This window comes from Rhinoraja longicauda, unplaced genomic scaffold (assembly GCF_053455715.1).
Source record: "Rhinoraja longicauda isolate Sanriku21f unplaced genomic scaffold, sRhiLon1.1 Scf000227, whole genome shotgun sequence".
Lineage (NCBI taxonomy): Eukaryota > Metazoa > Chordata > Chondrichthyes > Rajiformes > Arhynchobatidae > Rhinoraja > Rhinoraja longicauda.
This window is the reverse complement of record NW_027601445.1, coordinates 50730-68191: the sequence shown is the minus strand read 5'-3', so window position 1 is coordinate 68191 and position 17462 is coordinate 50730. Positions and strand designations below refer to the sequence as shown.

The following is a 17462-nucleotide window of genomic DNA, read 5'->3' as shown; positions in this document are numbered from 1 at the left end:
GTATATGGATAGGTATATGGATAGGTATATGGATAGGTATATGGATAGGTATATGGATAGGTATATGGATAGGAGGGGATTAGAGGGTTATGGTCTGAGAGCAGGTAGATGAGACTAGGTCGGGGAGAGTGGTCGGGGTGGACTGGTAGGGCCGGACAGGCCTGTTTCCATGCTGTAGTTGTTATATGGTTAAGAGGTTGCTGCTCCAATGCAGGTCTAGTTTATACTAGAATTAGAGCAAACAAAAATAGCTACCTCCAGTCACTTTATCCATGGACTATCCCAGGGTGGAACATTAGACACGTTAGAGGCAGGAAACATGTTCCCAATGTTGGGGGAGTCCAGACCCAGGGGCCACACACAGTTTAAGAATAAGGGGTCGGCCATTTAGAACGGAGATGAGGAAAAACTTTTTCACCCAGAGTTGTGAATCTGTGGAATTCTCTGCCACAGAAGGCAGTGGAGGCCAATTCTCTGAATGCATTCAAGAGAGAGCTAGATAGAGCTCTTAAGGATAGCGGAGTCAGGGGGTATGGGGAGAAGGCAGGAACGGGGTACTGATTGAGAATGATCAGCCATGATCACATTGAATGGCGGTGCGTACAGGCTCGAAGGGCCGAATGGCCTCCTCCTGCACCTGTTGTCTTATTGTCTCTTCTTCCCAACACCGCCAGATGTGCACCAGTCTTGTCACTCTTCAAGTCACAGCTTGGACACGAGTCATCTCACCAAACTTGCCCGAGTAAAAATCTAAACAACCCATTTTTGCAACCAGTATCAATGCGAGCGAAACCTGCACGGGATAGCCCGGCCGTTGTCGGCTGTGCAGTAGAAAGCAGAAAGAAAAGCAGTGAACAATTAAAAATAAACCATTATAGGAGCAAAGAGGTCCTTCTGCAGTTGTACAGGGCCCTAGTGAGACCGCACCTGGAGTACTGTGTGCAGTTTTGGTCTCCTAGTTTGAGGAAGGATATTCTTGTTATTGAGGGCGTGCAGCGTAGGTTCACTAGGTTAATTCCCGGAATGGCGGGACTGTCGTATGTTGAAAGACTGGAGTGACTAGGCTTGTATACACTGGAATTTAGAAGGATGAGAGGAGATCTTATCGAAACGTATAAGATTATTAAGGGATTTATTCACAAAATGCTGGAGTAACTCAGCAGGTCAGGCAGCATCTCGGGAGAGAAGGAATGGGTGACGTTTCGGGTCGAGACCCTTCTAAGGGGTTGGACACGTTAGAGGCAGGAAACATGTTCCCAATGTTGGGGGAGTCCAGAACCAGGGGCCACAGTTTAAGAATTAAGGGGTCGGCCATTTAGAACAGAGATGAGGAAAAACTTTTTCAGTCGTGAATCTGTGGAATTCTCTGCCTCAGAGGGCAGTGGAGGCCAATTCTCTGAATGCATTCAAGAGAGAGCTGGATAGAGCTCTTAATGATAGTGGGGTTATGGGGAGAAGGCAGGAACGGGGTACTGATTGAGAATGATCAGCCATGATCACATTGAATGGCGGTGTAAAAACCGTGTAAAAATCTAAACAACCCTTTCTGCAACCAGTACCCAGGTGAGCGAAACCTGCACGGGATAGCCCGGCCGTTGGCGGCTGTGCAGTAGAAAGCAGAAAGAAAAGCAATAAACAATTAAGAATAAAACATAAAACATTAGACAATCAATGGTCAGTGATTTTGGATCACTTGGTCCTCCCAACTGCAGGGGGTGAGCTGGTGGTCCTCCCAACTGCAGGGGGCGAGCTGGTGGTCCTCCCAACTGCAGGGGGCGACCTGGTGGTCCTCCCAACTGCAGGGGACGGAGCTGGTGGTCCTCCCAACTGCAGGGGGCGAGCTGGTGGTCCTCCCAACTGCAGGGGACGGAGCTGGTGGTCCTCCCAACTGCAGGGGGCGAGCTGGTGGTCCTCTCAACTGCAGGGGGGAGCTGGTGGTCCTCCCAACTGCAGGGGACGGAGCTGGTGGTCCTCCCAACTGCAGGGGGCGAGCTCGTGGTCCTCCCAACTGCAGGGGGCGAGCTGGTGGTCCTCCCAACTGCAGGGGGCGAGCTGGTGGTCCTCCCAACTGCAGGGGGGAGCTGGTGGTCCTCCCAACTGCAGGGGGCGAGCTGGTGGTCCTCCCAACTGCAGGGGACGGAGCTGGTGGTCCTCCCAACTGCAGGGGGCGAGCTGGTGGTCCTCCCAACTGCAGGGGACGGAGCTGGTGGTCCTCCCAACTGCAGGGGGCGAGCTGGTGGTCCTCTCAACTGCAGGGGGGAGCTGGTGGTCCTCCCAACTGCAGGGGACGGAGCTGGTGGTCCTCCCAACTGCAGGGGGCGAGCTCGTGGTCCTCCCAACTGCAGGGGGCGAGCTGGTGGTCCTCCCAACTGCAGGGGGCGAGCTGGTGGTCCTCCCAACTGCAGGGGGGAGCTGGTGGTCCTCCCAACTGCAGGGGGCGAGCTGGTGGTCCTCCCAACTGCAGGGGACGGAGCTGGTGGTCCTCCCAACTGCAGGGGGCGAGCTGGTGGTCCTCTCAACTGCACGGGGCGAGCTGCTGGTCCTCCCAACTGCAGGGGGCGAGCTGGTGGTCCTCCCAGAGGTGCGGAGCCAGACCGCGGATGACGCAACCCCAACCCACTGACGTCAACAAAGGAGAGGCGGGGTCTGGAGGCGCTGATGTAATCGCCCCCTGCACGTGAGGGGGGGGGGGGGGTTTAGGCGGCCTCGATGACGTAATGGGCCACCATTGAATGAACACACAAAAATTATATTTATATGAATTTAACCACAAATGCATTAAATAAAACGTGTTTTGGCGCCGGGGGGTGATTGAGGCCGCAGCATTGCTCCGAATGCAATGGGCCAACCTTGCAGCGGGGCTGCAGTCGCGATGCAAAAAGGCAAAAGGAAAGGGTTCGGCGGATTGCAGGCGGGTTGCATCATCTCTATGATCACCGCCCCCCCCCCGTCCCACTTCCCGCAACACAGACGCCGCAAGACAGCAAGATGTACAACATGAAAACCCCGCTCTCTCCTCCAAAGTCGCCGCTAAACCACCCCTGCCCATTGCAACCTCACCAATGCAGAGCCGCAGTAAGTCTGCATCCTTTAAACCTCACGAAATACTCGCTCTCGCTGCAAAAATGCTCAGAGTTAATGTTATTGGCAATTACAGTATCGTTCAAAGTATCAATGAATGAATGTATCAATGAATGTATCAGTATAATTGAGAGTATCCGTCAAAGTATCTTTGAAAGTATTAGTATAATTGAGAGTATTAATGAAGGTATCAATTAAAGTCTCATTGAAAGTATCAGTATAATGAAGGTATCAACTAAAGTCTCATTGAAAGAATGGTATAATTGAAAGTATCAATGAAAGTATCAATTAAAGTATCTTTGAAAGTATCAGTATAATTGAGAGTATCCATTAAAGTATCTTTGAAAGTATTAGTATAATTGAGAGTATCAATGAAGGTATCAACTAAAGTCTCATTGAAAGAATGGTATAATTGAAAGTATCAATGAAAGTATCTTTGAAAGTATCAGTATAATTGAAAGTATCAATGAAAGTATGGTATAATTGAAAGTATCAATTAAAGTATCAGTATAATTGAAAGAATCAATGAAAGTATCTTTGAAAGTATCAGTATAATTGAGAGTATCAATGAAAGTATCTTTGAAGGTATCATGGTATAATGAAAGTATCAATGAAAGTATCTTTGAAAGTATCAGTGTAATTGAGAGTATCGATAAAAGTATCTTTGAAAGTATCAGTATAATGAAAGTATCAATGAAAGTATCTTTGAAAGTATCAGTATAATGAAAGTATCAATGAAAGTATTTTTGAAAGTATCAGTATAAGTGAAAGTATCAATGAAAGTATCTTTGAAAGTATCAGTATAAGTGAAAGTATCAATTAAAGTATCTTTGAAAGTATCAGTATAATGAAAGTATCTTTGAAAGTATCAGTATAATGAAAGTATCAATGAAAGTATCTTTGAAACTATCAGTAGAATTGAGAGTAACAACGAAACTATCTTTGAAGGTATCATGGTATAATGAAAGTATCAATGAAGTATCTTTGAAAGTATCAGTATAATTGAGAATATCAATGAGAGTATCTTTGAAAGTATCAGTGTAATTGAAAGTATCAATTAAAGTATCGATTAAAGTATCTTTGAAAGTATCATGGTATAATTGAGAGTATTAATGAAAGTATCTTTGAAAGAATGGTATAATTGAAAGTATCAATTAGTCTCATTGAAAGTATCAGTATAATTGAAAGTATCAATGAAAGTCTCATTGAAAGTATGGTTTAATTGAGAGCATCAATGAGAGTATCTTTGAAAGAATGGTATAATTGAAAGTATCAATTAAAGTATCTTTGAAAGTATCAGTATAATTGAGAGTATCAATGAAAGTATCTTTGAAAGTATCAGTATAATTGAAAGTATCAATTGAAAGTATCTTTGAAAGAATGGTATAATTGAAAGTATCAATTAAAGTATCTGAAAGAATGGTATAATTGAAAGTATCAATGAGAGTATCAATGAAAGTATCTTTGAAAGTATGGTATAATTGAGAGTATCGATGAAAGTATCTTTGAAAATATCAGTATAATTGAAGTATCAATGAAAGTATCTTTGAAAATATCAGTGTAATTGAAAGTATCAATGAAAGTATCTTTTTTTTAGAAATACAGCGTAGAAACAGGCCCTTCGGCCCACTGGGTCCGTGCCGCCCAGCGATCCCCGCACACTAACACTATCCTACACGCACTAGGGACAATTTTTACATTCGCCCAGTCAATTAACCTACCTACCTGCACGTCTTTGGAGTGTGGGAGGAAACGGAGAAAACCCACGCAGGTCACGGGGAGAACGTACAAACTCCGTACAGACGGCGCCCGTAGTCAGGATCGAACCTGAGTCTCCGGCGCTGCATTCGCTGTAAGGCAGCAACTCTACCGCTGCGCCACCGTGTCCGGTATCATGGTATCATTGAATTTCACAGAGTGCTGGAGTAACTCAGCGGGTCGGGCAGCATCTCAGGAGAGAAGGAATGGGCGACGTTTCGGGTTGAGACCCTTCTTCACCCTCCTAACCCCATTCTCCTGCCTTCAGACTGAAGGGTCTCGACCCGACAAGCCACCAATTCCTAAACATAGCACAAAAAGTAAGGAAAGTTGTGTTTGGTAGATTATTTCTTTGTTGTAACAATGCTTCTTGGCAATAAATCTTATACCGTTGGAAAGCCTGTTTATTTCCCTTTTAAATGGTGCCACATTTGTAAGGAACATGCATTTGTGGGATGAGCAGCAGAGCTGAGTATATGGGTTGCGCCCATGAAAAATTTGCCAAATCTTCTCTGCCAATGCCAAACAGCTTATTCTGCCATTGACTCTTGTTCGGTGTTGTTTGGTGGATTGGATGATTGAAGTCTGAAGAAACAAGACATATTGGCAATTTAACAATTTATTCATTTAATAAACAGGAGCCACAGTAGCGTGTGGAAGAACCATACACAGCCACAGCAGCCTGGCACCTCATCCTCCTCATGCTGGTCACCAGCCTGGTCACACACTGTTGTGGGATGGCATCCCATTCTTGCCAGCACCTGGGGGTACCAGAAGCTCAAAACAAGAGTCAATAGCAACAGCAGAATAAGCTGTTTGGCATTGGCAGAGAAGATTTGGCAAATTTTTCATGGGCGCAACCCATATACTCAGCTCTGCTGCTCATCCCACAAATGCATGTTCCTTACAAATGTGGCACCATTTAAAAGGGAAATAAACAGGCTTTCCCACGGTATAAGATTTATTGCCAAGAAGCATTGTTACAACAAAGAAATAATCTACCAGACACAAATTTCCTTACTTTTTGTGCTATGTTTATAAGAAAATAACTGCAGATGCTGGTACAAATCGATTCATTCACAAAATGCTGGAGTAACTCAGCAGGTCAGGCAGCATCTCGGGAGAGAAGGAATGGGTGACGTTTCGGGTCGAGACCCTTCTTCATTCCTTCTCTCCTGAGATGCTGCCTGACCTGCTGAGTTACTCCAGCATTTAGTGAATGAATACCTTCGATTTGTACCAGCATCTGCCGTTATTTTCCTGCATAGTATAATTGAAAGTATCAATGAATGTATCACGGAGAGTAACAATTAAAGTATACTTTAAGTATACTTCAAAATATCTATGAAAGCATCAATTAAAGTACCGTTGTATCTATGAAAGTATCAATTAAAGTACCGTTGTATCTATGAAAGTATCAATTAAAGTACCGTTGTATCTATGAAAGTATCAATTAAAGTATCGTATCTATGAAAGTATCAATTTAGATTCACTGGACCAAGTGGCCCCCCTGGCCCCTCACCTCTCCTGCATTGGTGTTGCACCCTCTCTTCCCCCCTTCCCTTCCCCTCCTCAACGGAGATGCGACCTTTACCGTGTCGTGTCTCCGTTCGCGCTACGGCCTAACACCGTGGAGTCGGCGGCCTCCAGCTGGGATCGACCTTGAAGACTCCGGCCGGTCGCAGGGCCTGGACTTAACATCTCGGAGGCTTCGGCCGTGGGCCCTGCAGAGACCGCAACATCGGGAGTTCGCAGGTCCCTGGGTGGCGACCGGCTTTCGGGAGCTCCGGCCGTAGCAGCTTTGACCGCCCCGGAGCGCGAGGTTTGATCGACCCGCTCGTAGGCAACTCATCGCCCTGCGTGGCCTGGCCGCGGCACTTTCCATCGCCCGGTGGGGGCTCAGGACCTTCATCGGCCTGCTCGGCTCTGCTCGGCTCTGCTCGGCCCTGGGACCTTCCATCGCTTCAAAAGTCGGGAGCCTCGATCGCCTCGTGGCACCACGGGAGAATGAGGAGGGGATAAGACTTTTCTTTGCTTTCCATCACAGTGAGGCTCAAGTCAAGTCAAGTCAATTTTATTTGTATAGCACATTTTAAAACAACCCACGTTGACCAAAGTGCTGTACATCTGATTAGACAATAGACAATAGACAATAGGTGCAGGAGGAGGCCATTCAGCCCTTCGAGCCTGTACGCACCGCCATTCAATGCAATCATGGCTGATCACTCTCAATCAGTACCCCGTTCCTGCCTTCTCCCCATACCCCCTCACTCCGCTATCCTTAAGAGCTCTATCCAGCTCTCTCTTGAATGCATCCAATGAACTGGCCTCCACTGCCTTCTGAGGCAGAGAATTCCACACCTTCACAACTCTCTGACTGAAAAAGTTCTTCCTCATCTCCGTTCTAAATGGCCTACCCCTTATTCTTAAACTGTGTGGCCCCTTGTTCTGGACTCCCCCAACATTGGGAACATGTTTCCTGCCTCTAATGTGTCCAATCCACTAATTATCTTATATGTTTCAATAAGATCCCCCCTCATCCTTCTAAATTCCAGTGTATACAAGCCCAATCGCTCCAGCCTTTCAACGTACGACAGTCCCGCCATTCCGGGAATTAACCTAGTGAACCTACGCTGCACGCCCTCAATAGCAAGAATATCCTTCCTCAAATTTGGAGACCAAAACTGCACACAGTACTCCAGGTGCGGTCTCACCAGGGCCCGGTACAACTGTAGAAGGACCTCTTTGCTCCTAAGAAGGACCTCTTTGCTCCTAGGTTCCAATGGGAAAAAAAATGAAACATACAGTAGCACGCAAACAGTTCACAGCGCCTCCTCAATGAGCCTCAAACGCTAGGGAGTAGAAATAGGTTTTGAGCCTGGACTTAAAGGAGTGGATGGAGGGGGCAGTTCTGATGGGGAGAGGGATGCTGTTCCACAGTCTAGGAGCTGCAACCGCAAAAGCGCGGTCACCCCTGAGCTTAAGCCTAGACCGCGGGATAGTGAGTAACCCCAAGTCGGCCGACCTGAGGGACCTGGAGTTAGAGAGGGGGGTTAGAAGATTTTTGATGTGTCCATTTAGGGCTTTGTACGTGAATAGGAGGAGCTTGAAGTTGATTCTGTGCCGGACAGGGAGCCAGTGGAGAGAGGCCAGAATCGGGGTGATGTGGTCCCTTTTACGGGTACCCATCAGGAGTCTCGCTGCGTGCGGCGTTTTGGACCAGTTGCAGGCGGGACAGGGAAGATTGGCTGATCCCAGTGTATAGGGAGTTGCACTAGTCTAGGCGGGAGGAAATGAAAGCGTGAATGATTTTTTTCTGTGCCTGGAGCAATCACTGTGATGGCTGTTTGTGTTAAATATTGTAATTGTGTGTCTTGTGTTCTGTATTGTCTAATGCCGGACCCTGACGTGAGAGGACGCTGGCGATGTTTGTTCGCTGCTTCTCCGTCAGGATAGTTCGTCTGTTTGTTTTTATGTCTTGACTGTTTTTGTAAAGCGACTTTGAGCATTTGGAAAAGCGCTATAAAAAATAAATGTTTATTATTATTATTATTATTATTATTCCCCCCACTCCACCCCCCCACTCCACCCCCCTCAACCACCCTTCTCCACCCCTAGGAGATAGATTTAAACTTTAAAATGTGAATATTATTCAATTATACTAACAGTTCAACAGTTCAACCGAGGTACCGAACGAAACTACATAGCAGTCACACACAAAAAAGAACACAAGACACACGACCCCAACACAAACGTCCATCACAGTCACACCAAACACCCCCTCACTGTGATGGAGGCAACAAAACTTCCCCTCTCTTCCCCCCCACGCCCACGGACAGACGGCTCGTCCCCGACCGACCCGCACAGTCCCCGCGGCCAATAGACAATAGGTGCAGGAGGAGGCCATTCAGCCCTTCGAGCCTGTACGCACCGCCATTCAATGCGATCATGGCTGATCACTCTCAATCAGTACCCCGTTCCTGCCTTCTCCCCCATACCCCCTCACTCCGCCATCCTTAAGAGCTCTATCCAGCTCTCTCTTGAAAGCATCCGACGAACTGGCCTCCACTGCCTTCTGAGGCAGAGAATTCCACACCTTCACCGCTCTCTGACTGAAAAAGTTCTTCCTCATCTCCGAGCCGCACCGGGCGCTGAAACGTCTCGCGGCCGACCGGGCGCTGAAACGTCTCGCGGCCGACCGGGCGCTGAAACGTCTCGCGGCCTAGCCGGGCGATGGAAGGCCCCGCGACCGAGCCTTGTGCAGCTAAGTCCCGCGGCCGAGCCGCACCGGGCGATGTTAGGCCCCGCGGCCAAGCCGCACCGGGCAATGTTAAGTCCAACGGCCAAGCCGCACCAGCGATGAAAAGCCCCGCGGCCGAGCCGCACCAGCGATGAAAAGTCCAGCGGCCGAGACGTTTCAGCGCCCGGTGCAGGAAAATAACTGCAGATGCTGGTTCAAATCGAAGGTAGACACCTTCCTTCCCTCCTCCCTACCCCCTTCCCCCCTCCCCCCACTCCATCCCCCCTCAACCTCCCTCCCTCCCTGGGAGATAGCTTTAAACTTTAAAATGTGAATAACTTTAAAAACATAACACCGATTTCAATGAAGCTTCTTCCATTAGCACCAAAGGGACAATGTTGAGTAAGGTGGGCCTAACATTGTCGCGCTATCGTACACAGTTTTGTTTGTAGTTCAGGAACAAACAAACGAGAGCTTTGGTAGACAGTTTTAGTATATAGTTTGTATCATTAAAAGTATCAATAGACAATAGGTGCAGGAGGAGGCCATTCAGCCCTTCGAGCCTGTACGCACCACCATTCAATGCGATCATGGCTGATCACTCTCAATCAGTACCCCGTTCCTGCCTTCTCCCCATACCCCCTCACTCCGCTATCCTTAAGAGCTCTATCCAGCTCTCTCTTGAAAGCATCCAACGAACTGGCCTCCACTGCCTTCTGAGGCAGAGAATTCCACACCTTCACCGCTCTCTGACTGAAAAAGTTCTTCCTCATCTCCGTTCTAAATGGCCGACCCCTTATTCTTAAACTGGCCCCTTGTTCTGGACTCCCCCAACATTGGGAACATGTTTCCTGCCTCTAATGTGCCCAATCCCCTAATTATCTTATATGTTTCAATAAGATCCCCCTCATCCTTCTAAATTCCAGTGTATACAAGCCCAATCGCACCAGCCTTTCAACATACGACAGTCCCGCCATTCCGGGAATTAACCTGGTGAACCTACGCTGCACGCCCTCCAATGTTTCATTGAAAGTATCAATTAAAGTATCATTGTTTGAGGAAGGATATTCTTGCTATTGAGGGCGTGCAGCGTAGGTTTACTAGGTTAATTCCCAGAATGGCGGGACTGTCGTACGTTGAAAGACTGGAGCGACTGGGCTTGTATACACTGGAATTTAGAAGGATGAGAGGGGATCTTATCGAAACGTATAAGATTATTAAGGGGTTGGACACGTTAGAGGCAGGAAACATGTTCCCAATGTTGGGGGAGTCCAGAACCAGGGGCCACACAGTTTAAGAATAAGGGGTCGGCCATTTAGAACGGAGATGAGGAAAAACTTTTTCAGTCAGAGAGTTGTGAATCTGTGGGATTCTCTGCCTCAGAAGGCAGTGGAGGCCAATTCTCTGAATGCATTCAAGAGAGAGCTGGATAGAGCTCTTAAGGATAGCGGAGTCAGGGGGTATGGGGAGAAGGCAGGAACGGGGTACTGATTGAGAGTGATCAGCCATGATCACATTGAATGGCGGTGCGTACAGGCTCGAAGGGCCGAATGGCCTCCTCCTGCACCTATTGTCTATGTACGTTCTCCCCGTGAGTTTTCTGAGATTTTCTGCTTTCTCCCACACTCCAAAGACGTACACGTTTGTCGGTTAATTCCTTGGTATAAGTGCAAAATGTCCCTAGTGTGTGTGGGATAGTGTTAGTGTGCGGGGATCGCCGGTCAATAGACAATAGACAATAGGTGCAGGAGGAGGCCATTCAGCCCTTCGAGCCAGCACCGCCATTCAATGCGATCATGGCTGATCACTCTCAATCAGTACCCCGTTCCTGCCTTCTCCCCATACCCCCTCACCCCGCTATCCTTAAGAGCTCTATCCAGCTCTCTCTTGAAAGCATCCAACGAACTGGCCTCCACTGCCTTCTGAGGCAGAGAATTCCACACCTTCACCACTCTCTGACTGAAAAAGTTCTTCCTCATCTCCGTTCTAAATGGCCGACCCCTTATTCTTAAACTGTGGCCCCTTGTTCTGGACTCCCCCAACATTGGGAACATGTTTCCTGCCTCTAACGTGTCCAACCCCTTAATAATCTTATATGTTTCTATCAGATCCCCTCTCATCCTTCTAAATTCCAGTGAACACAAACCCAGTCTTTCCAATCTTTCAACATAGACAGTCCGGCCATCCCGGGGATTAACCTGGTGAACCTACGCTGCACGCCCTCAATAGCAAGGACGTCCTTCCTCAAATTTGGAGACTAAAACTGCACACAGTACTCCAGGTGTGGTCTCACCAGGGCCCTGTACAACTGCAGGACCTCTTTGCTCCAGGTGGGAGAGAAGGAATGGGTGAAGTTTTGGTCTACATTTTCCTTGATCTCCATCCCCTGACATCAGTCTGAAGAAGGGTCTCGGCCCGAAACATCATGCATTCCTTCTCTCCACAGATGCTGCCTGACCCGCTGAGTTACTCCAGCACTCTGTGAAACGTCACCTATCCATGTTCTCCACAGATGCTGCCTGACCCACTGAGTTACTCCAGCACTCTGTGAAACGTCACCTATCCATGTTCTCCACAGATGCTGCCTGACCCGCTGAGTTACTCCAGCACTCTGTGAAACGTCACCTATCCATGTTCTCCACAGATGCTGCCTGACCCGCTGAGTTACTCCAGCACTCTGTGAAACGTCACCTATCCATGTTCTCCACAGATGCTGCCTGACCCGCTGAGTTACTCCAGCACTCTGTATCTAACTTCGGTTTAAAAGACTGGAGCGACTAGGCTTGTATACACTGGAATTTAGAAGGATGAGAGGTGATCTTATCGAAACGTATAAGATTATTAAGGGGTTGGACACGTTAGAGGCAGGAAACATGTTCCCAATGTTGGGGGAGTCCAGAACCAGGGGCCACACAGTTTAAGAATAAGGGGTCGGCCATTTAGAACTGAGATGAGGAAAAACTTTTTCAGTCAGAGAGTTGTGAATCTGTGGAATTCTCTGCCACAGAGGGCAGTGGAGGCCAATTCTCTGGATGCATTCAAGAGAGAGCTGGATAGAGCTCTTAAGGATAGCGGAGTCAGGGGGTATGGGGAGAAGGCAGGAATGGGGTACTGATTGAGAATGATCAGCCATGATCACATTGAATGGCGGTGCGTACAGGCTCGAAGGGCCGAATGGTCGCCTCCTGCACCTATTGTCTATTGTCTAACGCAGGTTAACCCACTCATTCCTGGGATGGTTTTTGTAAACCTCCTCTGGACCCTTCCGACACTAATAAAGGTCTTCCTGGTTTCTTGCAGGTGAACAGCAGCTTCTGTGGAGGGTCATGGAGGCCAAAACCCCCTCAACCGCGTTAGTGGGCTCAGACATGGAGGCTTGGTTGGAGGACATCGAGAGCCTGCTAACCCCCCTCTCCCCCGTCCCATCTCCACCTCCACCGCCTCCTCCAGACCCGTCCAACACCGACCTCTCCCTCCTCGACGATTTGGAGCATCTCCTTGGTCCCTGGGGTGGCGGGACGGAGAAGGTGGAAGGTGGCCCATGTGCTTTGTCTCTCGATGACTTGGAAAGACTCCTGCCCTTCCAGACCGCAGAGGACCAGCCCGAGAACGTCGATGCCAACCCTGGACAGGCGCTGGTAAGGGGAGGAGGGGAGATAGAAACATGGACAACTCCTATTCCTTATGACTATATCATAGACTGGACGTGGAGAGCAAAGTACTGGTCCTGTATTCGCTGGAGTTTAGAAGATACAGCACGGAAACAGGCCCTTCGGCCCAACCTGCCCACACCGACCAACATGCCCCATCTACACTAATCCCACCTGCCCACACCGACCAACATGCCCCATCTACACTAGTCCCACCCGCCCACACCGACCAACATGCCCCATCTACACTAGTCCCACCTGCCCACACCGACCAACATGCCCCATCTACACTAGTCCCACCCGCCCACACCGACCAACATGCCCCATCTACACTAGTCCCACCTGCCCACACCGACCAACATGCCCCATCTACACTAGTCCCACCTGCCCACACCGACCAACATACCCCATCTACACTAGTCCCACTTGCCCACACCGGCCAACATGCCCCATCTACACTAGTCCCACCTGCCCACACCGACCAACATGCCCCATCTACACTAGTCCCACCTGCCCACACCGACCAACATGCCCCATCTACACTAGTCCCACCCGCCCACACCGACCAACATGCCCCATCTACACTAGTCCCACCTGCCCACACCGACCAACATGCCCCATCTAGACTAATCCCACACCGGCCAACATGCCCCATCTACACTAGTCCCACCTGCCCACACCGACCAACATGCCCCATCTACACTAGTCCCACCTGCCCACACCGGCCAACATGCCCCATCTACACTAGTCCCACCACCGCCCTATCCATGCACCTGTCCAAGTGTCTCTTAAACGTTGGGATAGTCCCAGCCTCAACTACCACCTCCGGCAGCTCGTTCCATACACCCACCACCCTCTGTGTGGAAAAGTTGCCCCTCAGGTTCCTATTAAATCTTTTCCCCTTCACCTTGAACCCATGTCCTCTGGCCCTCGATTCCCCTACTCTGGGCACGAGACTCTGTGCATCTACCCGATCTATTCCTCTCATGATTTTGTACATCTCTATAAGATCACCCCTCATCCTCCTGCGCTCCATGGAATAGAGACCCAGCCTGCCCCAAACTCTCCCTGTAGCTCACACCCTCTAGTCCTGGCAACATCCTTGGTAAATCTTGTCTGCACTCTTTCCATGATGATACCCTCATTGAAACGTACCGAACAGTGATAGAGTAGATGTGGAGAGGATGTTTCCACTGGTGGGAGAGTCTAGGACCAGAGGGCAGTCTCAGAATTAAAGGACGTTCTTTTAGGAAGGAGATATTTCTTTAGCCAGAGGGTGGTGAATCTGTGGGATTCTTTGCCACAGACGGCGGTGGAGGCCACACGTCAGTGGAGATATTTAAGGCAGAGATAGATAGATGCTTGATTAGTGCGGGTGTCAGGGGTTATGGGGAGAAGGCAGGAGAATGGGGTTAGGAGGGAGAGATCGATCAGCCATGATTGAATGGCGGGAGTGGACTTGATGGGCCGAATGGCCTAATTCTGCTGCTAGAACTTACGAACTTAATGTTTCGATGTTGGTAGTCTTGGATAAGTTTATACTCTGTTCAATGCCCCCCCTCCTCTCCATCACCCTCACCCCACACACACTAATTCCCATCTTTCTCCTCTCAAAGAATCAACGGGAATTCTGCGGAGGTTCGCCGGGAATTCCGGGATCGACGGAGCTTTCCGTGAACGGAGTGAAGGAACGTCATCCCTCTCCCCCTCCGAGCCATCGAGAGAGGAGGAGGAGGAGGAGGAGGAAGAGGCGGAGGGAGGGGGAGGTGGAGGGGGAGGTGGAGCGGATCGGGAGAGCGGAGGAGTTGGAACGGGAGAACCGAAGGCTCCGTGCCCAGATCGAGGAGTTGGCGTTCCAGGTTCAGGAGACTCGGCGACTCCTGATAGACAGCGTGGTCAACTGCAGCTGAATCTTCCTGACCCCTTCCTTCCCTTCCCCACCCCGGACCAGCACGGAGCAGATGGGCGAACAGTCTCTTCAATTCCTTGCCAAACACGAAACATAGAAGCAGGAGGCCATTCGGCCCTTCGAGCCTATACGCACCGCCATTCATTGTGATCGCGGCTGACCGTCCACAATCAGTAACCCGTCCCTGCCTTCTCCCCATATCCCTTGATCCCACTAGCCCCTAGTGCTCTATCTAACTCTCTCTTAAACCCATCCAGTGAATCGGCCTCCACTGCCCTCTGTGGCAGAGAATCCCACACATTCACAACTCTCTGGGTGAAAAAGCTTCTCCTCATCTCAGTCCTAAATGGCCGACCCCTTATTCTTAAACTGTGTGGCCCCTGGTTCTGGACTCCCCCAACATTGGGAACATTTTTCGGGGATATGGGGAGAAGGCAGGAACATGGTACTTATTCTGAATGATCAGGCATGATCATATTGAATGGCGGTGCTGGCTCGAAGGGCCGAATGGCCTACTCCTGCACCTATTTTCTATGTTTCTGAGATACAGCGCGGAAACAGGCCTTTCGGCCAACCGAGCCCGTGCCGACCAGTGATTACCCCGTACACTAACACTAATCTACACACAAGAGACAATTTACAATTTTACCGAAGCCAATTAACCTACAAACCTACACGTCTTTGGAGTGTGGGAGGAAACCGGAGCGCCCGGAGAAAACCCACGCAGGTCACGGGGAGAACGTACAAACAAACTCCGTACGGACGGCACCTGTAGTCGGGATGGAACCCGGGTCTCTGGCGCCGTGAGGCAACAACTCTACCGCTGGGCCACCGCGCCACTTTTGTTTATTTTTCACTTTCAGTGCTAATGTTTGCTAAAGTTCTTAGTTTTTTGTAAAATATATTGACACAACCAGTTAATTGCAACTAGTTACCCTTAACTATTAATGTTCAACCATTGTATTGTGTACTAGTACTAAATGTTCCATAATAAATCAGTCGGAAGGGTCCGGACCCGAAACGTCACCTATCCATGTTCTCCACAGATGCTGCCTGACCCACTGAGTTACTCCAGCACTCTGTGAAACGTCACCTATCCATGTTCTCCACAGATGCTGCCTGACCCGCTGAGTTACTCCAGCACTTTGGGTCTACCTTTGGTATAACCAGCATCTGCAGTTGCTTTTTAAAATTATAAATATTCCATTGGTTCTGAATTTGCCAATTAATCATTTCTCATTTATAGTCACACAGTGTGGAAACAGGCCCTTCGGCCCAACTTGCCCACGCCGGCCAACATGCCCCATCTACACTAGTCCCACCTGCCCACACCGACCAACATGCCCCATCTACACTAGTCCCACCTGCCCACACCGGCCAACATGCCCCATCTACACTAGTCCCACCTGCCCACACCGACCAACATGCCCCATCTACACTAGTCCCACCTGCCCACGCCGGCCAACATGCCCCATCTACACTAGTCCCACCTGCCCACGACGGCCAACATGCCCCATCTACACTAGTCCCACCTGCCCACACCGACCAACATGCCCCATCTACACTAGTCCCACCTGCCCGCATTTGGCCCATATCCTCCAAATCTGCCCTATACTAAAATATATTGACACCAGCAGTTAATTGCAACTAATCACCCTTAACCAGTGCTGACAAACGCTCATCATAGGTTAATCCACTCATGCCTGGATAATTCTGGTAAACCTCCTCTGGACCATGTGTAGCTGGAGTAACCCAGCGGGTCAGGCAGCATCTCTGGAGAAAAGGAATGGGTGACGTTTCGGATCGAGACCCTTCTTCAGACTCGGTCAACAATGTTGCGTGTGTGACCTCTCTTTGTTACGAATAATCACGATTTCAATGTTATCTGTTGCTCAAAACATTGCACATAATTTATTAAAATAAATGTACACACCCAAAGGACTGTCATTCTTTACAAATACCCTGTGGCGCTGGAAGTCGTGTATCGACGTTGTGGCACAATGTTACAGTTGTACAAGGTGTTGGCGAGGCTGCACTTGGAATATTGTGTTCAGTTCTCTCTGTCTGTGTGTCTGTCTGTGGGGGTGGGTGATGGGTTGTGTGTCTCTGTCTCAGTGTGTGTGCGTGTGTCTCTCATGAGTGCGTGTGTGTGTCTGTATAAGTGTGTCTCTGTGTATGTCTGTGTCTGTATATGTGTGTCTGTGTCTCTCCCTGGGTGTGTGTCTCTGTGTCTCTCTCTTCCCCTCTCCCTGTGTGTGTGTCTCTCTCTCTCCCTCTCTCTCTCTCTCTCTCTCCCCCTCTCCCTGGGTATGTGTGTCTCTCTCTCCCTCTCTCTCTCTCTCTCTCTCTCCCCCTCTCCCTGGGTATGTGTGTCTGTCTGTGCCTGTCCCTACCCCTGACCCGCTGTTTCCAGCTGGAGCCGATTCTTCAGTTCGAGCAGCAGGGAGATCTCTGTCGTCAACGCCTTCTTATCCACTCGTTGGGCCTTCAGCTCACGGACTCGGTTACCCTGGGGGGAAGAGAGCGAAGGGTGGGAGGGGAGAGAGGGAGAGGAAGGGGGGGGGGGTGAGAGATGGGGAGAGGCAGAGAGGAGAGAGATGAGGGGGAGAGAGCAAGGGAGGGAGGGGAGAGAGGGGAGATGTGGAGAGGGGGGGGGGTGGGAGAGCAAGGGAGAAGAGGGTGAGAGAGCAGGGGGGGGAGGGAGAGGAGGAGGGAGAGAGCAAGGAGGGGGAGAGGGACAGAGGTGATGGGGAGAGCAAGGGAGAGGAGGGGAGAGAGGCATGGAGAGGGAGAGGAGGGTGGGAGGGAGAGATGAGAGGAGGGG

At 49.7% G+C, this 17462-nt stretch overlaps 1 protein-coding gene across 1 annotated transcript; it reads left to right on the top strand.

Annotated features, from left to right (window-relative positions):
* The first annotated feature begins 2732 nt into the window (after positions 1–2732).
* On the top strand, positions 2733–16569 carry LOC144590614 (uncharacterized). The gene is made up of 3 exons (XM_078395107.1): positions 2733–3075; positions 12380–12717; positions 14346–16569. Exons 1-3 carry the CDS (start codon positions 3063–3065, stop codon positions 14637–14639), a joined length of 645 nt encoding a protein of 214 aa, XP_078251233.1. The 5' UTR covers positions 2733–3062; the 3' UTR covers positions 14640–16569.
* Positions 16570–17462: the final 893 nt, after the last annotated feature.

Excerpts from the sequence above, each read along its gene's own strand:
- LOC144590614 (XM_078395107.1), top strand. Across the intron at positions 12,718-14,345 it reads CCAACCCTGGACAGGCGCTG|AATCAACGGGAATTCTGCGG; the intron begins GTAAGGGGAGGA and ends CTCCTCTCAAAG.